The sequence below is a fragment of the Sus scrofa genome, chromosome 1 (assembly GCF_000003025.6).
Source record: "Sus scrofa isolate TJ Tabasco breed Duroc chromosome 1, Sscrofa11.1, whole genome shotgun sequence".
NCBI classification, from domain to species: domain Eukaryota; kingdom Metazoa; phylum Chordata; class Mammalia; order Artiodactyla; family Suidae; genus Sus; species Sus scrofa.
In genome coordinates this window covers 51,411,334-51,432,658 of record NC_010443.5, presented here as the reverse complement: position 1 = coordinate 51,432,658, position 21,325 = coordinate 51,411,334, and the positions used below count along the sequence as shown (strand labels likewise).

The 21,325-nt window shown below is 41.6% G+C and overlaps 1 protein-coding gene and 1 non-coding gene across 2 annotated transcripts in view; both read left to right on the top strand.

Moving 5' to 3' along the window:
• Positions 3,623 to 21,325, top strand: part of LOC102157778 (collagen alpha-1(I) chain-like) — a 59,567-nt gene continuing 41,864 nt past the window's right edge. The window contains exons 1-4 of the mRNA XM_021084513.1: positions 3,623 to 3,847; positions 3,904 to 4,440; positions 14,740 to 14,817; positions 16,337 to 16,436. Of these exons, the coding sequence (XP_020940172.1) occupies positions 3,623 to 3,847; positions 3,904 to 4,440; positions 14,740 to 14,817; positions 16,337 to 16,436 (940 nt within the window). The remainder of the gene's footprint in view (positions 3,848 to 3,903; positions 4,441 to 14,739; positions 14,818 to 16,336; positions 16,437 to 21,325) is intronic.
• Positions 19,726 to 19,832, top strand: MIR30A (microRNA 30a). The gene has a single exon (NR_038519.1). It is a non-coding gene; the product is annotated as a microRNA 30a (primary transcript).

The window sequence follows — 21,325 nt, the reverse complement described above, 5'->3', positions numbered from 1 at the left end:
TTGAGGTAAAACCCCCAATTTTGCAGAGAACATCCATAAATATGTGTTTCCTACAACTTTAAAAATAAATGTAATAAAATGTTCCCTTATTTTTCTGCCTCTCTGAAAAAGGTTTTGCAATGTTATTACTGATGAGTGAGACTCTGCTTCTGTGAAGGAAACTACAGAATTTCCTTCCTGTTGTCCCCACTACACATTCTGCTGAAGTGATGTCAGCTCAATGAGATCCAGGGTTTATGTACAGCTCAAAACATGTTATTCATGCATTTCAACTTCACCTCATTTCAGAAGGTATTTTAGATAGCCTTTAAAAATGTGTGCACACATGGAAATCCCATCAAGGCTCAGTGGTAACGAACCTGAGTAGTATCCATGAGGACATGAGTTTGATCCCTGGCCTCACTCAGTGGGTTAAGGATCCAGCATTGCCCTGAGCTGTGGTGTAAGTCACAGATGCAGCTTGGATGCTGTGTTGCTGTGGCTGTGGCATAGGCCAGCAGCTATAGCTTCTATTCAACCCCTGGCTTGGAAACTTCCATATGCCATGGGTGCGGCCCTAAAAAAGACCCCCCCCCCCCCCAAAACAAATGCATGCATACAAATACAAGCCAGTAATATAAGGTGAAAAATAATAAAGACAAGGTAACCATTGTATTTATTTAAAAAATCACAATGAAGCAGGCTATACCACCTTCCTAAACTGAATTATAAGTTTAGTTCAGAGCGTCCTGACAGCTCAAATAAGGAGAAGTTAAAAAGATTCCAATTCAGAGGAAACAAAGTTCTCCTAATACTGAACTCTAAAAAAAAAAATTCCTTAGGGACTGTGGCCCAAGATAAAATGGGGAGGGAAGTCCAGGTTGCCCATCACCCATGTTTTCTAGAATTTTCTCACTGTTCTTCCATATGCCTATGAAAGACTCTTGCCATAAATATATACCACCAGGAGGAAAAGCACCACAGTCAGGCTCAAGAAATAAGAAAAACATAAGTTTCATAAAAGGAGAGCTAAAGGCATCTGACCTTGTGGTTCACAAAAGGAATTTTCTACCATCCTTGTCACAACTAGAAAGGAAAACCAGCAAATTATTTTTTCTAAACTCTCGCCATAGAAATTATTTCACTATCCTAATAACATTTTCAAATGAGTGAATTGGATTCAGTGAAATGAAGAGAAGTCACATGGGAGTCAACTCGTCTGAAATAAGCAGATACTCAGAGGCATATCAGTATCCAGAAGAGGGGAATCCAGTTATTTGTTATACTCATTGATGAAACAATCTCAAGATAATAATATCTTAAATATAAAAATACAAAGAAAATATTGTCACCATCAAGTGATTATCACAGATCATGTGATGCAACTTATAAAAACCTTATGTATACATATTTTTAAAATTATCTTTACAAATGTTAAATTACCCCCAAAGTTCCAGTTGCTCTAGTAAACATTTAAATACGGGTTGACTGATAGCTCTAAAATAGCAACAGCTCTCCTGCTCCATATTGGACAACTAATGAAGAAATCATCGAGGAAAAACTCTGACAATATCACTTAGTGAATGAAACATCACCAAAGCAGAGTCATGAATATTACCCAGAGGACTGATAAAATATTCATGCCCTGTAATAGATTGCCATTACCAAATACTGGTTTTGATTTACACTTAATAAGTTATGCATATTGGATACATATTGATCAATTCTTCCACAATTTTCATGCAGAAAATGAAATCTGTACAGTTAATTAGTTGAAAATAACAACTGCTGGTTCAATTATATTTAGCAAATTTCACATTCTAGTGTTACCATATGTACATTTGTTTGAAGTAATAATTAAACTTCTGTACTAGATTGCAAGCTTTGAAACAAAGTAAACACATTACATTGTGACACATGGAAATATCTCTAAAAATTTGCATTTGATTTCCTCTTTGAACATTAAGCACAAATGCCTTAAGTGAATCCTTAATAAATGTTTGCTAAATTACCTGATTACAGGGGTATAAATTTGACCCACCCATGACACTTCCATATAAAACTATGCACAGTGGCAGTCATAGGGACATGAAGTTTGTCTCCTAACGCCTGCTCCATTAAAATGAGAGAAAAAGCAAAAGAAAGGAAGGAGTTCCTGTTGTGGCTCAGTGGGCTACAAACCCCACTAGGATATGACTTTGATCTCTGGCCTCACTCAGTGGGTTAAGAATTTCGAGTTGCTGTGGCTGTGGCTGTCAGCTGCAGCTCCACTTGGACCCTTAGCCTGGGAACTTCTATATATCACATGTGTGGCCAGAAAAAAAAAAAAAAAAAAAAAAAAAAGACAAGAAAGGAAGAAAAGAAAGAAAAAGAAAAGAGAAAAGAAAAAAACCCTGGAAATATCTCTTTTCTCTGAAATTAAGAGGCAGTAGTTTCATTCACATCTAGTTTGAAAGAAAACTGATGGCCTCAAAAAATATTTCGGATTCAAAAAAATGTGCAGTCAGAGGAAATATTAAGAGGCTGCTATCGGGCAAATATCTTGATATTTCTTATAGAAAAGTAGAGAAGAAGCCTAAGACATTTAAACCTGCTGTGCACTTGGCACCACATTCTACAGAAAACACACTCTTGACAAATGCTACCTTGGTTGGATCTCAGAGCCCTTCATGAGGCAGGCAGAGTTTGGGATCTTGTCCTTTCATAACAGTTAGTCATTAAGAGATTTGCTCAAGGTCAGTCCAGAATTTAAATAATCTGACAAAATTTAGTCTTGGGTCCATGCTACCCCCTGAAACTAAGAAAGTGTGGTAAATTTCAATCATGAAAGAAAGGTGGTAACATAAGCTGTTCTTTACTTCTTGTTTGATCTCTCTCCTTTTCATTCATTGTACAGATCTTCCTTAAAAAAAATTCAGTCACCAAAATAACTTATGTTGAAGGAACTGGTCACAAATCTATGAAAATGTTTAAATGCAGTTTATTGCCAGAAGAAATAAACACGACAGCTTATTTGAAGTACAAATAAGTGTGATTTAATTTTAACATTTGTAAATATGTGTTACCAAAAACTGTTTCATTGTGCAGTCCACTTTCAGTAAAGAGCTCAATTACATGACCAACAACAAATGGGTAATCCTATTCATATCAAGTGAACAATAGAGTGCTTGTTATTTAGAAGGTATTGTGACCGAGCTCCAGGCTTTTGTAACCAGTGGTTTACTTAAGTCTCTCCTCTCTATGTGTTAATATTATACATTATATATACTATGTATACATATTATGTATTTAGTATTCTACTCAGCTATTCCATTCAACCTCCATTGAAGACTGTGTGACTTTATTACAGAAATAGAGTTCACAGTAAAGACGACTTGCATACAAAAGTCCTATATTTTTATTTTACAATGCTATTTTCTTTCAGCAAAATTAAAAAGCTGGCGCTGCCAAGATCGCCTGCGTTTTGGAACAGGATGGAAACTAGCCTCCTTTTCAGATCCCTGGCGTCCTGGTGATTTGATTAAGAACACAAGTACCCAGCAAGCAAGAAGCACCTTGAGAGCTGCCCGGGGGACATTTCAGAGGAAAGCCCCAGGGAAAAGGAGAGGTCTGACAAGAGCAGCCCGCAGGCTACATCGTGCTGATGCCGCTCCCTTTTACAGGTGAACTTTCACAGAAAAGCAGTTTTAAGTTCACAGAAGGGGTTCGGATGACCTTCAGAAGCTGGGCGTCCAGCGTTTCCACTTTGGCCTCGCGTTTTAACATAGTGTGGCGAGAGCCGACCTCCCCCGACAGACCTGCACTCGGAGGCACAGCGGCTCGCTCCAGCCGCCGGGTCGCGTCCGGGTGCGGAGCTCAGAGCGCCCGGGTCGCGGGCATCGGGGCGGGTGTGTTGCCGGAGTAGCCTCGGATTGGCTGCCCTAGGGCCGCCCTACCCGGGCACCGGATTGGGCGGAGCTGGGCCCTGCTGGCCGAGCTCATTGGAGGGAGCGGCAGGGGCGGGGCGGGCTGGGTGCCGACCGGGCGCGCGGGCGGCGGAGCGGGCGCCGGGCCGACCCGGCCTGCGGGCGGCGCGAGGTCCTGAAGCCGAGGCGCGCCGGTTGGGGCTACCGTGTCCCGGGCAGTCTCTGCGTCCGCAGAACGGCCACTCCGAGACAGCTTCCGCCAGCGCCCTCCTCTGCATCCTGCGCCGGCCGCTCCGCCGGCGGGGCCGCGCACGGGCGCCGCGGGCCGGCCAGCTGTCGGGGGCGGCGGGCGGCGCGGGACACAAAGAGCGCGCGAGGGCGGCAGACGCGGGACGGCGCCTTCGGCCGCGCCCGCCGGCCGCTCCAAGGCCGCGGAGACCATACGGCCCCGGCCCGCTCGCGCACCTCCCGGCCGGAGGGCCGTCGGCCGCCGAGCGGGCACCGGGAGCCGGGAAAAGTTGGCGGCGCGTCCGCCGCGGGGAGGCCCGGGGCCGCGGTGAGTTGCAAGCGGCGTGGGGAGCGTGCTGGCGCACGCAAGTCCGTGGGAACTGGGGGTGGGGGCGGGGGTTCGTAGCCGCCCTGCGAGGGTTGGAGCTCGGGCCCCGCGTCCTCCCGCCCCTGGAGCGCGCCTGCCTGGGGACTTTCCCGGGCCTCTGCGGCGCGCGCACTCAGGGGCGCTGGCCAGGGTACGCTTTCGAGCGCCCGCGCCCACCCTCCAGCCTGTCAGAAGTAACTTGCGGGTCACGTTCTTGGACATAAGCATTCGAAGGTTGCTTTTGGTGAAAAATCAACTGTCCATCACTCTTTTTTAAAGTGCTTCCCAGGACCGTCCGCTTTACCGCCCCATTCGAAGTTGTAGGGACCAGGCCCGGGACAGAGAACCAAGCCAGAGGGTGAAGTGGCAGGTGTCCCCAGCAATTCCTTCATGTTTTGGATGCGGTTTGGGGTGGAGAGAACGGGGCTTTGCTTATACATAAGATGGAGTAAACAGGGCAGCTGTTTTTTGTTGTTGTGTTTCTGTGTTGCTTCCTTCCACTGAAAACTTTTGTCTGGGGGCAGTGGGAAAGAGATTTAGGACCAAAGTAAATCTTAAACGAATGTAAATCTTCCTTACAGGAACGGTGACACAATGCAAGTACATCTTGATCTAATTTTAATGAAGGATTGAAAATAGCTGCTGTGTTCAGTATCACTGACGCCAAAACGGCTCACTTACATAATCTTCTTTGTTGGGATGTGTCAGTGGCATGTATAATTTTGATAAATTATTAATGTTAAAGGTTTGGTCGGGCAATGGTATTGAAACAATGTTTTCACAAGTTTTGCAATACAGTGGAGTGTGAACTTTTGGTTATCTTGATAACCTGCATATTTTCCATGCAAAGTGAAATCAAACCTTGTCCCCAACCAAAATTCTCTCAACTGTGAAATGTAGATTTGTCAGTACTGAAGACAGGAGAAGTTATTTTCTCAATGATAAAGCAGTGCCTTCTAGATGTCAGGCGCTCCATTGGGCATTTTTTTTCTGCTCATGGAGCTTATAACAACAAAAAAATGACTTTTTAAAAAATATAAATGCATAAGTATAGATACTCAACAAATATTTGCTGAATAATATACCGGGCATTCAAATAAAAATAAAAATTCTTCTTGCCCATCCTTAAAGAAAATTATTATCCTGCTTTAGAGGAAAGAAAGAAAATATCAAAGAAAGATTTGGCAGAAAAACTGAGCTTAATTTCAGTATCTAGCCTGAAAGTTTGTAGCTTAAAATAGGGATACAGATTTGGAAAAGAGACAAAGAACACAGATAGAGTTTCTAGGAGAAAGATAGCAATATTGATTTAACATAATACATTTTATGACCTAGCTTTCTTTGAAGAACACAAACTTTGAAAAGGACTGTTTCTTAAAAAATCAGTAGTTGCTTGCATTGTGAAAGAATGTCTAATTAAATGGCCTAGTCGTATCCTTAATATTTCACTGTCTGTGCAACTCATTTTTTAAATAGTATGGGATAAACCTTTCAGTGCAGTTCAGTTGCATGGAGAAAAGTGTACCTTTCGAAATCGCCTGAATTTGCAGTGAGAAAATCATCTCCGATCTTACACCAGGTAGAAAGTAAGCACTGGCAATAGCATCTTGCCAAGAAAATCTTCATTCCAGACAAGTGCTGTGTGTGGGGAGAGGTCCTGTGTAAACTGCCTCATGTGTGAGATACTCTGTTTTTCCTGAAAGGCCCGTGTAATAGTTTATTTGGTGACATCAGAAAACTAAGTCCCCAACATTTGTGAGCCTGGAAGCTTCTGGAAAGCCTAGTGTCCTTATTTAAAAGTGACAACTCAACTCAGAACCTAGCATTGCTATGTGAACAACAAGCTGTCTTTGTAGAATGTGTGTTCTTCTCAGAGCCGATTTGCTGGTTGAGCAGCCCTGCAGAAGGTCAGGGCCCTGTATCCAAATCTTCTGTAGTTCTTGCAAAACTTCAGACTCCAGGCACTTTCCAACCCTTGAAGAATCAGAATGTCTGTGAGCAGAACCTGGAATCTACTCTTAACTGGAACCTCCCAGAATGAGAGTTTATCACACCAAGTTTTGAGAATTCAAGTTTTCTTGCCAAAGTTTAAGGGGCAGCTGTTGCTTTCCTCCCCACATGCTTACTGCTCTGCTCACTTCCCGTTCATCTCTTAGTGGGGCCCTGTGGGCATGGGGGGTGGCAACTGAGACCCCCCACCCCAACCCTGTCGGCTGCTGTACAGGCAAACCCGGAACCCACCTACTAGTAGAGTTAGGATTGCCTTGGGGCACAAGGCCTGAGACCCCTCCCGCTATGGGATCCGTCCCCTCCCAGCCTGTGTGATCTGCGGAGGCCCAGTCCTAGCGGCCTCCTCTTCAACTGTCCAGATAAGGTTTCAACCAGATAATTGGGAAAGGACCCCAAGGGACAGGAGGCCTGGGAGAGCACAGAGCAAGAATGCTGAATGGAAAGCTGTCTGCTGGACACAGTGCAGCACCTACATTGGAAGATTTTAGTCCCAAGGCTGGTAATTGCCAGAGAAATGTGTGGCTGAACCCAGGCCCTTGCCCTCTTATTAGAACTTTGATGTACAGCCCCATGTAAGGGCTCCTAGAACATGTCTATCCTTAAAATTGCTGACATTGGAGTGCCCGTCATGACGCAGTGATTAACGAATCCGACTGGGAACCAGGAGGTTGCAGGTTCAATTCCTGGCCTTGATCAGTGGGTTAAGGATCCGGCGTTGCCGTGAGCTGTGGTGTGGGTCGCAGATGCGGCTTGGATCCTGAGTTGCTGTAGCTCTGGTGCAGGCCGGTGGCTACAGCTCCGATTAGACCCCTAGCCTGGGAACCTCCATATGCCGCGGGAGCGCCCCTAGAAAAGGCAAAAAGACAAAAAGACAAAAAAAAAAAAAATCGCTGACACATGTGAGGATTTTCATGTTTATTGAGGAAAAAAGAGGAGAGTTCAGGAGAAAGATTCAAAGCACAGGCTGAGGTCTCCACCACATCTGATTCAAATTCTGGCTTTGCCATTTACTGCCTAGGTGACCCTCTAAGCTCTGGTTTCCTTACTTGAAAAATGAGGATAATGGTACCTGCCTCCTGGGGAGTTGTTTGGGGAATTATGTAAGATTATAAATTATGTAAGGTACAAATTAGTGACAGCTAATAACTGTCCCTCAGTATATCCTCCATATGTGTTGTTTTTAATTTATTACAGTAACTTTTCAAAATTCCTTTTTTACCCCTGGAGAGTTGCTGTAGAAGAGGGACAGAGAGGAAGGCAGAGCAGAGAAGTGGACACAGGGAAGCTCACTGTGGAGTGGGGGGAGCAGGTGCAGCTGCAGCGCCTGCTTACATCCTGGCTGACTCAGGTGCTGTGTCCCCTCCTCTTCTCCCTTTTTGTACCACTTTCTTTGGCACTTTAGATACTTTTTTGACTCAGGGAGAAACTTGGATTATGTGGTCTGCCTCCACATTGTAACCCTGGATTTGGCTTTGGGTACCAGGAATATCCTCAACCTACAGGGACTTAAGGGGTACAGCTGTCTCACCCCATGGGATCTGGCTTTTGGGATTATTGAAGATTTCTATCTCTGACCCCATTAGAATAGATCCAGAATTCAACTCTAAATTTGCCTTTTCAGAAAATTATCTGTCCTCAAGACACGGAGCCCATGATTAGAGCATCTCCTGCTCCCCACTACCCCTCTGCCCCAGTCTTTCAAAAGCATCTTTATTTTCTAGAGCCTTTAGACTTTTCAAAGTGCTTTTCCTTGCATCAGCTCACTAGTTCCTTGCAACAGGCCTGTAAGGTATTAATATTACTAAGCCCCTGTGAGGCAGCTAGAATCTTTCCTTCACCCCACATCCATTCTCTCTTGTATCGTTAGGTTCGCCCTAGCTGTCCTTGTATCAGTTTTCTAAAATTCCTTTGATCTGTCCCTCCTCCCTGCTCTGAAAATCCGAGTCCCAGTCCTGCTCTAGACACTTTTTCCCCATGGCCCCTGGAACACGGCAGCCTCAGCCACCAGCACATACTGTTTCCTTCTAGTGATGCCTCCCCTTAAACCATCCAGAATCTACTCATTTTCACCTTCCACCTCTAGTTGGGAGCAAGTTGCCCTCTAGTTGGGAGCCAAGGAGCCAAGCCAGGTTGCTCTGCCTTTGTGGTTCCACGTGTCCTGAGCTGTGAATGTGGAGAGAGTTGGGCAAGATGATGCTGGCGATTTTTCCTCATTCTGAAGGTCTAGGACAACTTGGCCTTCCTTCCGTGGGATAGGATTAGGGCTCTTCCTGAGTCCCTGGATGAAAATGTCAGGAATGGGCACTGGGGGCCTTCAGGGCTTGTTCTGTCCCACAGATTTCTAAATAATAAACTGGGTACCTTGGGAATGCCATGTACCGTTTTGGGTAAGGTTTTTAACCACAAGCATTTGAGGAAGGCTAGGGGGCTGTGTATTAGCAAGAAGGTGTGTTAGGGCCAATAAAGGGTTATCTCTGTGAATGACTGCCTCTGATGGAATACGTAAGATCAGCTATTGTGTGTACCTAACATGTGTGATTTACTTTGCATTTTGTTGTCTTTGGCTAGTGCTGTATAACAAATACAGTTGTTTTCTTTGTAATCATTTCATGACTTGGAAAACATTAACATAGTCAAAACTCTCAGACAGATGCTAGATGACTTTCTATAGTAATCTGATTGCTGGCATGCAAGTCTGCGTTGTATGTGATATATCCCATTCATATTACTCTGGATTTAAGAAGGGTACCCCAAAGTTGTGAGGTGTTATTATACCCTGACCAGACTTAAGAAGAATATCCCTTTAAAGTGTGTTGACATTTAATTGACCTTTGGAAGTTCATTCTGTTAATCAGACTCAAAGTGCTAAGGCTATGGTTGACTGCTCTGGTGTTTTTACATTCAGTCGTGCTTAGCATATAAATTCTTCAGCATAATTGCTACTTATTTAGCAAGAGTTTCTTTCCTAAAAATGAGAGTTGTGTTTTATTTTTGTATTTTTTTTTTAATTTTGCTTCAGGCTGGATAGTGTCAGAAGTTTGAATTGAAATGTTTTCCTGCCATTAGTTGTATGGGGTGTGTCTTCTTAATTTAGGAGTAATGGAAATTTCTTGCTTAGTTGAGGCATGCTTTCCTTCTGGCAGAAGTTAGAAGTCTTCAAGGTTTGATGCTAAAATTTAGAGAAGCTCAACACTACAGCAGTATATATTTTAGCATAATAAACTTTGAAAAACAAGTCCATTTGTGTAGATTAAAACTATCAGTGCTCGATGACTTTCTATAGACAAAGATCCAAGGAATTTATTTTTTAGCAAACTATATTCCTTGAATTGCTCTGAGTGGTATTTTCTTTCACTATAAATTATATATTTGTTAAAAAATCAAATATATTTCTTTCTTAAAGCTTAATATTTTATTACCATCACCTAGAGAACATCTGCTGAAAGGTTAGTATTTCTGGGTATTAAACTTATGAAATCAATCTATGGAAAATTTTAACATTGTTAACTGTCTTACAGGTTTCTGAATTAGTATTTCTAGTGATCATGGAAAAGTAGCTACACTGCATGTTTATAGAAAAATTAAAATACGGAATTGCCAATTTGGAGTAATTTACCTTAGAGACTCCCCTTTAAAAAAAACAGTTTTGTCTTAAGTAGGGAAGCTCAAGTTATAACCAGAGTTTTTCTGTTTACGAGGTAATTTTGTACTTTTCAAATATGTAGCTCCATGTTTGCAATGCATTTTGTTCCCTGTTTATATAAGTTTTGCAGTCATTATGGCACTTATTTATTCACACATCGCAAGCATGGGAGAGCGCCTCATTTCATGAAGCTGACCTTATTTTCTCTTTGTCTTTCCCGCCTTCCATCTTGCCCTGTCTTTTTTCTTTTTCTTTTTCTGTTTTGTTTTGCAACTTCCAGCTGTCCTTTTCATTTCATTATTGTCCCACCTTCAAAATGAAATAAGCCCGTTTCCCTTAAACATTTAACTTCAAACTCTGCCATTTTCTTAGAATATATAATGAAGCCTCTTAAATGATACTATCTACATAATACTAAAGAATGCAAATGACTGCAGTTCTGAATGGTCAGATACAGGATATCCTAGATTGAGTGTGAACTCTCACACTTCCATTTTGTAATCTGTGGTTTCAACAGATGTAGTTCTACCAAGATATGTAAGTGTCTCAGGACCAGGCCGGAACTGGTTTAATACAGAACATTAAGATAAAGCCTGGTTCCTTAGGCAACCTCTCTCAGTAACATTACTGGACTGGTGACCCATAGTGACAAAATCAATATATTTGCTCTTCCTTTCTGTTTGAAGTCTCTTTTGCCATCATGAAGAGCTTTCTGTCATTTGAACCCAGATATATGTGTTCCCAGATAATTTATTATTTTTGTCCTAATAGATTCTTAAATCACGTGCCGAACATTTTTCTAACACAAGTGTTAGTTTATTAAGTCCTCTTAACGCTGTCATTACTGCAGTCACATTATCATTTTACAGTTGTGAATACTAAGGCACAGAGTTTTAATTTAGGGTAGCCTTGAGGCAGAGGGGATACGTTGACACAGTGCTAAAAACTGACAAAAAGGTGGACAAGAGTTTGGGGAGGATGAGTCTACATGGAAAGGATCAGAGACTCCATTGGGCCCAGTTGCAAAAGGCAACACAGTCTCCTTTCTCCATTTTCAGCTGTGGTTAAATTGGGAAAGGCACTCCTCTGTCCTGGGACGCGATGGTCATGACTGAAACATCCTCACCTCGGACCACAGCTGCCTATCAGCCCTGGAGGAGGGTGGTACTGGCTCCCTAGGATTCTCTTGAGCTGCGTCACCCTCTTGGCCTCACCCGTCCTTGCATTTCTGGGACTTCAGCTGCTTTTCCCAGAGGGCTCAGCTTCTTTCTCAGCTGTGAGTTTGGGTGTTCCTAATACCAGGGAAGACATTTTTTCCCAGTCTTAACCCCAGCCCACTTCATTCCCTCCCTTAGCCCTCCTGTGGAGATTACTTGGAAAATTGTTGGCTCCGTGGTGTCTGTGGCTGTACAGATAAAGTTTAGAGACTGATGGTAAGCAAGGAGACTGAAGGACAGCCCTGCCATTCCTGTAGCATTGGGGATGGAAGTTGAGAGCACAGCTAAAAGTAGGGAATGCAGAGAAAGGAGAGAGACACCAGGGGAAAGAAAAGAGGCATTGAGGGTGAACAAATGAAGAAAATGAATTGCTGATTTGCTTCACATCCATACCACCCGCTACCCTCACTAAAACGGAGGCAGTTTCACCCCCTTGTGCCTGACCCGAGGTTTGCCAGGGAGTTAAGCATGGTAGTGGGAGTGGAAAATTTCTCCCTTTTGCATTTGTGCTGCTCTGAGATGCCACTGGTATCTAGGTAATATTTGTTTATACTGGGTATTTTTCTCTGTAGCCTTTGTGGACAGGGCTCAGAATACAAACAGGACTGTTAGTAGAACTGCAGGTCCTCAATTGCTGTGTTTATTTTATTAGTTAAAAAAAAAACTGCTGGAGCTCTAAGACTTCTGAGCACATTTTAAAATACCAGAGGCAATTTTAAGAAGCGCTTTAGAAAAAATAAGAAAAGTTAGGACTTTCAGGCTCCGGAATGCCAACCAATGCAGTAGTGTTTTTTTTTGTTTTGTTTTTTTTAATGAATGTTTTCAAAGACTAAGTCAGATGCATCAACTTTTTTTTTTTTTTAAGTGGCTTTAAAGTACTATTCTTGTGTATATAAATCCTCCTAATAGTTTAGGTAAAATGAAAGTGTGATACTTCTGTTCCATAAAATGTAAAGCCAAGATTAATTCTTTTGGGAATTTAGGATTTGGAGGATGTTGTTAAATCATCTCTAATGACTTTACTTGGTCAGATCACAGGTCTGAAAGTATTTCTACTGATTTACAATCATGTTGAGACATAATTATTGAAATTGTGATGCTTCCAGAAAATCTGAAGTCTACAGTTAGTTTTACCCTTAAACTTCCTGATAATTCATTTTATGGCCCCTTGAAGTCTCTCTTTCTCCTGCTTCTTATAGGGAGGTACACTGTTCAGTAACATTTATGAAAAATACCCAGCTTAAATTTTAAGATGTTAACTAATCTAAATGATAAAAGTATTGATTTGAAGAAATTTATTTTTTAATAGTTTTTAAGTTCCCAAAGAGGGTCCTCATCTTGACAGGTTTACTTAGATCTCTATCAGTAGAACAAAGTAATTTTTTTCTTGATCATTGTGTTGCAGTAACTTAAATTCTGGAAATAACAAACATTTAAACATCAGTAATAGGAATTCTCATCATGGCTCAGCAGAAACAAATCTGACTAGCATCTGTGAGGATGCAAGTTCAATTCCTGGCCTTGCTCAGTGGGTTAAGGATCCAGCATTGTCATGAGCTGTGGTGTAGGTCGCAGATGCAGCTCAAATCCCATGTGGCCGTGGCTGTGGCATAGGCCAGCAGCTACAGCTCCAATTCGACCCCTACCTTGGGAACCTCTATTTGCTGCAGGTATGGCCCTAAAAAGACCAAAAAAATAATTTTTTTTAATAAAAATCAGTAATAAATTGCGCTTAGGCAATAGAAAGGGGGAAAGGGAGCTTTTCTTTATTGTTTGCTCTTTTTTTCACTTATCAGGTTTTCCCCCACTTGTCCATCCTTTTCTACAGTTGTGGAAATTTTTATTTTTCTCCAGTGTTCCTCAGATGTTCCCCGTTTGGAGTCCTAGATTACCCCTCCACCAAGTTTTCTTAGAATTAGGCAGAAGTGGAACCTGAGTCTCTGGAAAGTAATGAAACTTTCCCCTGCTTTCTCAGACTCTCTTTCCTCCCTAAAAGCAAGAGGAGCAAAACAGTGGTTGGTGGTTTGTCACTGTTGCTTCTGTGGCTGTTCAATTGACCTGAGCACTTTATCTTCGTTCTTGATACTTATATCTACAAATGAAATTAGGGCTAGTTACACTGCATTTCCATCATCAGCTCTCCCTTGTGGTTCAAATTTAGCACAAACCTGCTGTGGATACATATTAATTAGGGGAATATAATAGGATGGAATTATTTCATGAGTTTTTTAATGACTGTTCTTTGAAGTATGGTTTTTATCTTATAAATTTACCATTATTGTGTTGAAAATCTAGAAAATCTTTACATGAGCAGCTAAGCTGCTGTCAGCCCAGAACAGTGTAAGTCGAACATTAACTGGCAGGAAAACTGATGAAAGTGTCTTTGACTTTGAGATGCAGCAAGCCATTTCAAGTGAAGTTGCCCATTCTCTGTACAGAATGGTGTGGCGGTCTTGTAACTTCATTGCATGGTTGGAGTCTGAATAGAAGTTTTCTGTCACTGTTTGCCACAGGTGTAAGTTACAGGTGTGTCTTTTCTCTTCGAACTTGCCGCCTAGGCCCATGCTACACAGTATGGGAGACAATTAGATCCTTCCATAGAAAGCTTCATAAGTCAGCTGCTAACTACTGTGTGTATATATTCGCAACTGTTCTGTAGTCTGTTATTTTAGAAAATGTGTGGGTGTGGGAAGTGAACTCAGGGTTATTGGTGCTTCTTTGTACTAAGAAAAATCACACTAGTTAAGGCAAGTCTGTGATTTGTGTATGTTTAGTTTTTTAAAAAATCCTTCTGACCATCTCCCACTCTTAATTTCCCACCCCTACCTCCCGAATGCAAGTAATGAAGGAATTAGAGTCAGAGGATTTTATAGCTAGAAGGATTTGAGAGAGAATCTGATTTGCCCTCTAATTTGAGAAAATGGATGTCCAGTGAGGTCACATGAGAGCACGGAGCTAGTGCACATAGCGAGCACACAGCACATTTAAAGGCCTAAATGACATTAGTCGTTTCTTGCCATTAGTAAACACTGTGGTGATGAATCTGCCTGAACATGATCCTAGTCGGAAGGTAATAATGAGAATAACTAACATGTAGCTGGTACTTTGACGTTCCTCTCTCAGTCACTTCTCAGAAGAGCTGTGGGGTATGGTGAACCACCACTAGTTTCCTTCACAGAGAAAATAGGCTCTATGATGGGCAGAGGCCTGTGCACGGTGGTCATCTCTCAAAAGGGCTCGGGGCCCGAGTCCTCCACCTCATCAAAAGCATCAGCCAGTCTTAAAACAGCTCCCCTGAACCACAGGATGGGGAATCACATCTTCACACTGTAGCTGCGCCTCTGAATGTGAACCAATTATTAACTCTTGTCTATTTTATCACTTTTAAAGGGGGAGAAAAGACACTTTTTACAGAGCTGGGAGCTCATAAACGTCTCAAAAGAAAGATGCTGGATAATTGGAAATAAGGTATGTTTTTAAAGAATCTCCCTGTCAACATTTTAAACATTCAGCCAGTATGTGTTGATCACCTAAGGCACCTTAGGGCTGCTCCAGCAGACAAAGTAGTGATCAAGATAGAATCCCAGCCTTCAGGGAAGAGCCTTATGCAAACTTCTCTCCTTTCAAAGGTTTATCTCGATAGAAAACTGTTTTTGAAAAATGTCTGGTACTCTCTCCATTACTTGAGATATGAGAGATTCCAATCCCTGTGTCTCAAAGGGGTCAATATTATCTAAATATTTGTATTAAAATATTCACAGTAAAGAAAACTTGTAAAATACAGAAAAGTAGAAAGAAAAAAATCATGTATGTATATTTATATCATACATATCATTTTTTCTTGGCTTTTCTTCAGCTTGCCAGGATAGCTAATGTTCTGTATCATTGCATAACTTTGTAAATATGTCTTAATAATGATATAATTGAATAACTATAATTTTAAAAAAATAAAGTAAGGTCTGGTTTGAATTCTGAATTCTGCCATGTAGTTAAAATTACCATGAAATGCATCTTAAATTCACCTAATGTTCCTTTAGAAATAGGATCTTCTTTTTCAACAAGAATAGGAGAGTGTTCCCACATGAGAGATCCTCTTTGTGGGGCATCTTAGGGGTGGGTGGGAGCCCCTGAGGAGGAGGAGCTGGGTCAACAGGTGGTCTGAGGGCTGCAGCTTGGGAATTGCTGACTGGGAGAAATGGGAGGAGTGGGATGGATGGAAAGTCCCTGATCACCCAGAGGCTTGGATGCCCCGACTCCCTGGAATCCCCCTCCCTAGCGGGGCTGCAGCCAAAGTAGGAGAGGAGGGGCTCAGACAGGTGGGGGTAGGGGAGAGGTGGGGAAGAACAACCTAAAACTCTGATAAGCCTGGAGAGATCCTTAATTGGGAACCCTGGCCTGTATTGTCAGTGGGTGTCATTTTAAAAGAGGATTTAGCAAATGAATGAATATATGATGAATGAATGAGTGACTAAGTAGTTTTCTCCTAAAGGATCTGGTTGTTTCTACTCTGAAGATCTTTTATTTATTTATTCATTTTTTATGCCCAATTTAAAATGAAAACACAAATTTTTTTTTGACTCATCATTAACTGTCTCCTACTTAGTCAAACCAGCATCCTCCCCAACTCCACAGATGTTTCAGAAGAGCTTACAATAAGGAAAATATCAGAATAGGAGAGTGAGTGGGAGATGAGATTCCAGTTCTGCAAAACTAATGTCCCACGAGTGTAGTGGCAGTGACAGTGAAGACTTCGTCATACCATGGCAGGGAGAAAACGAGCCTGTGCATAGGCATTGCTTGGAAAACAGCAAACATCTTATGTTAAAGTTAAGGCTACAAGCTTGACTACACACAGTTTATCTAGCTTAATTCCTAGAGAATGTGAATGGAACAACAAATGCTTAGATTAATTTCTAGAGTAGAAGAGATTGTACTCGTTATAACTCTGCAAGCTCTGTACTATCCCAGACAATGCTTTTCTTCCTAGAATTTGAGTTTCCTGGTTTTCTGTGTGTGTACAACCCATAGGAAATTCTTCCCAGTAAATTCCTGTAGCCTTCAGACATTTTCAAGAGGCAAAGGACCAGGTAGGTCTGTATTTCTATTAATTACAAAAAGAAAACGTTTCATTGTCTTTGTTCCTAGGAAGAAATATAATGAGAATTAGAAGCCTTTGAATTAGGCTAGAAACACTGTGGACTACTAAGTGTAAAGTAGAAGAAGGTGAAGCTGAATTTTAAAGGTCAGAATTCTGTTTGTACCTTTATTTTACTTCCATTTCAGCTCTATGTGGGCTTTCTACCAAAGGAAGCAGAGACCGCTTGTGTTCCTTGTCTTTAGATGGATTTTCTGAAGGAAGGGATAGGGGCCAATGCCAGTACTATCAAGGCAATTGTCTGGGACCTTGGTCCCCAGAGAGATAGGATAAAAGGATGTAGAGCAGGGGCTAGACACCAAGCCCTGTGCTGACATGGACTGCGAGTGCTATGACATACACCCAGAGGCAGAGTGGAGAGAGAGAAAGGTGGAGCCAGGGGGAGAAGCATATTCTCTCCTGGTGTCAGTGACCCACAAGAACCTTGGCCTTTCCATGGCCAGAGGAGGGTCCTGGTATGAATAAATAAATCAACAAATAAAGCTGTGGTAATTTCCACACCCTGCTGCTAAGTGCCTGAAATCTCACCATTCAAGGATGGACCATTTAATTTACATACTTGGATATCTCCAAATCCAGAGAATTGAGTTTAGGGATAGAGGGAGTCGGGGAGCTTGGGTGGCTGTAATATTTTAAGGTGTTCTTAGTTTTGCATGGCTTAGGAAAATTTATGACTACAGTGTCAGTAAGAGGGTTCAAGACTGAATGGTTTAGGGTAGCTAAGAAAAATTTGTAAACTTTATCTGACGCCAGTCCTATACTGTCTACTATCAGAAGGAATTAATCCTTCAAATAGTTCAAATTAATATGTGGAGATTATAAAACCTAACTAGGATGTAGATATCCAGAGCTGCACTTGTGGGTGGAAAAACTTTTAGGGTCCTTATCTTAACAGGTCTAAGGCAACCTGATCCCTGTGCTTTTGAACTACATGGATTTCTTTGAGCATTTCCAGGGTTATAGACAAAAGTCAGGGTCTGATATATTGGACACAATTCAATCTTATTTTGCCATGTTTGTTATCATTTCATGAGTTTTTTTAGTGGATTTTTGGGTCACATTTCTCAGATAGTGGCAAGATATTTAGTCTTGAGCAAATTTGTTTAGTTCCGTCTTTCTAGATTAGTGGTTCTCTACCAGGAAGGTGTAGTAGAATCATTTTACAGTTTTTGCTAAATACACTCAGCACCCTCCCCCACTCCAAATAAGAATTACAGGGTGGATGGGGTAAGAGGCAGGCCAGGTATGTGGGATCAGAAGAATCTGTCCTGATCATCCTGCTGTCACCCTCTCATTTTAAGAATTGCCGTTCCAAATGGAATCAGTACTTCTCAATGACCAGCAAACAAGCAAATAGTTTAAACAAATAACTGAATCTCAAGGAAACTGGCAAAATTGTTTAGCACCTTGTTGAGATAAATCTGCTTTACTTTACTTTCACACAGATTTCCTCTAGCTGGTATCTTGCTAAAAAAGGATGCTGGTATATACAGGTCATGAAGTTCTCTATTGATACCTATTAAATGTCCTTCCACTTATGAACCCTTATAACTAATACCTGACGGTCTTTCATGCTTAAATATGGCGAATTTTTAAACGTTTCCTCATAGAGAGCACTGAGCAAAGGCTGGATTTTCAAAGCTGTGCAAAGGTTTATTATCCTTTTCAATATGCACCAAGTTGTTGGGTGAACTTGTTTGCCTGGATGGTACTAGTCACTTTTAATTTAAAGCTATTATTGAAAAGTGGTAAGATTTCCAAGGGGAGTAGGGGGTCTGTCACTTGGAGAAAAATTTATGGGAGTAAAAATATTTTCTTTTAGTAAACAGTTACTGCTATACAATGTCTTCATAGGGTGTAAGGCTTGGTATTCATCTGTTTTAATTAAAGAGTACCCTGCCTGTCTATTTGTGACCAAGTCATAAGAAGGGGGTGTTGTGGTAGGGAGTTCACAAGGTTGAAAGCTGTGACTGAGTTTGGTGAACCAACTCAAGCCCTCGTCTGCAGTGGTACATGAATGCCAAGTACTAAGAATTTCTGGAATGCAGAATTGCACAGCACTGATAAAGTTTGCTTTGTTCCCCTATGTGACTTGACCCATTGAGAAAATGTGGTTCCCTAGGAAGTTTTAATAGTTCAAAGTCCTTAGTTAATAAAGAGAAAGGCCACAACATAATTCGCCTTGTTTTCACCTGCTGCCTCAAAGATTAACTTTCTTAACCTTAATGGGGTAGAGTTACCCTTTGCTTTGAAAAGTGGTTTATGGAGCTCTTCACGTTTGTTTGTTTCAGTAAACAAGATGCTATTTGTGTGGATTTTGTTTTTGTTTGGGGTTTGGTATCACGAACAGAGCAACTTAAGAACCTTATGGAAACATCATCTAAAAACAAATCTCAGGGAGAGGCACACCCACTTCTCTGTATCAGCTTAATCTTTCACCAGGCAAGGAAGGGTTTTGAATTACTTCAGGAAAGCAGTGACTGATAGAACTTATTACCCTTCAGTTTTCCTCATTTATTTTCATAAGAGAATGGGAGTGGAATTCAAAACATTCAGATCTGGAGTTAATGTACGTCACCCTGTCGCAAGTGATGGGTTCTGTGTTTTTCCAGTGGGAAACTTTGATCCACAAACTGATATGTTCCTGTTACAGACCTTTGCTTTTCCTTCTATTTCTCTCCTGAATTTGTTGCTTACTCTTTCAAAAACCAGCTGACTGTACAAGTTGTCTCCAGGAGCAAACTTCAGAGCAAAAGTGATAAATAAAAGCAGTATGTAAGTCTTTTTTGGTCAGAATTTACAGTGTTTGAAATAGTCCTTTTATATTTTCGTTGAGAGTCTAAGGTCACTTAAATGTAGAGTTTAATGTTAAGTGTGCACTTTTTCTTGTTAGCATAATTTAATTTGTATGTCTTGTCACGTTCACTCAGAAGATTTTGATTACGTAATGCATGTGGGAGTCCTAGTAAGTAACCCTGCCATTGCCTGAGTGGTGTTTGTCGCTCATGGTGATGGATGAATGCCGTTGGCATATGCTGTCTTAGATTGTCACAGAATTTTGTAGGAATCAGGTAGATGAATAAGAGACACACATGAAGCCCTGGGTTTTGAATCTGAGACATTCTCTAGAATATTTCTGGTTTTGGAGGAGACTGTTGTGCAGAACTGCGGCCTGTCCATCTCAGGGACCCTTCTCCAGGGTAACCAGACAGCAACAAGTGTCCCTGCGACAGTGAGCGGCTGTAAACATCCTCGACTGGAAGCTGTGAGGCTGAAGACGGGCTTTCAGTCGGATGTTTGCAGCCGCCGACTGCCTCCCGCATCAGGAGCTGCCGTAGGAGCAGTGGTCTCCTTAGCCCCGCTGGACACCTCACCCTCCCTGGGATGTGTGCTCCCAAAGCTTGGTGAGAATGGCATAGATTCACTGACTTTTACACCATCTCTACATTTTTAGCAGCGCTGGAGAAGATTTTGCAATATCAAAAGAAAAGAAAAGAAAAAGTCCAACTATCCTCTAGAGAAGTGAGGAAATGTATTAAAGTATTTTTCTTCTTAGGAAAAAAGTGTTCTAGGGCAGTATTTCCACGAATCATTCTCCAAAGAGATTTGTTTTGTCCTGCTATTTATATTTACCTGTAATTTCGAAATAAGAGGGTTTTTGTTTTTTGGTTTTTTTTTAAATGGCCTCAGCTGCGGCAAATGGAAGTTCCCAGGCTAGGGGTTGAATCGGAGCTGCAGCTGAGGGCTGCACCACAGCCACAGCAACATGGGATCCTTTAACCCACTGAGCAAGGCCAGGGGTCAAACCCATATATCCTCATGGACGCTAGTCGGGCTCTTAGCCCGCTGAGCCACAATGGGAACTCCAAAATCAGAGGTTTGTTTTTTTGTTTTGTTTTGTTTTTTACAGCCATTTGCAAATACTTCTATTAACAAATCTAAATTACTTGAAAAGGAAAAAAACATAAAAGCCAGAATGAATATTAATTCACTTTCACATTATTTGGATTAAACCTCTTATTTTTTATAGCTTCAATCTTTAAGTAATAAAGTAGTTTTTAATTTAATTACATGCCTAAAATAAACTAATTTTGACTCAACTAACTCAATTTGAAAGATCTTTTCTTGTTTTAGCTGAGGAGAATAGTATTTTAGGGATGTGTTGATACCATCTCTATTCAAATGAATTGTTAACTTTGCTTTATGTAATAGCATATATCTCTTAAAAATAATAAATGAATCAAATGCTATCCTAAATAGATGAAGGCAACCTAAGATGTTTAAATTTCCTGTTATGAGTCTCTGTGAGGGACCTAACTTGTAACTTGTCTTTTTTCTAAATCCGTATCTGTCTTACAGCAGATTGGTTTAATACGAGACACTTAAAGTGTAGAAACAAAACACTTTAAAAGGAGATGAAGGTGGCATCCTTTGCCCTCTAAAACACAGTATCTCCTACACATCCTACACATGCAGTATTGTCAAGTAATATAGAAACTATAGTTTCTGTTCCCTGTTTAGTGCCCGTGCCCTTTGGTGACGTCGATGTATTCTTGAAGCAGTGTGACCGTGCCACAATTTAAAATTTGGCCAAACTAACAGTTGAACATTCTAATGAACTGCGATGGAGAGAGCTTTGTCTGGAAATGCCCTTAAGTTGTCCTCATGCATAAAACCTTTAAGTGAAAAAACCCATCAGTCATGCTGGCCTGAGAGGTCAGTAGATGCCACTGAGAAAGGGCAAGAGAGGCAGGGCTCTCCATGCTGGGCCCCTGGGGTGTGGAATGGAGAATGTGGCCTGTTTTTAATAGGTAAACTTAA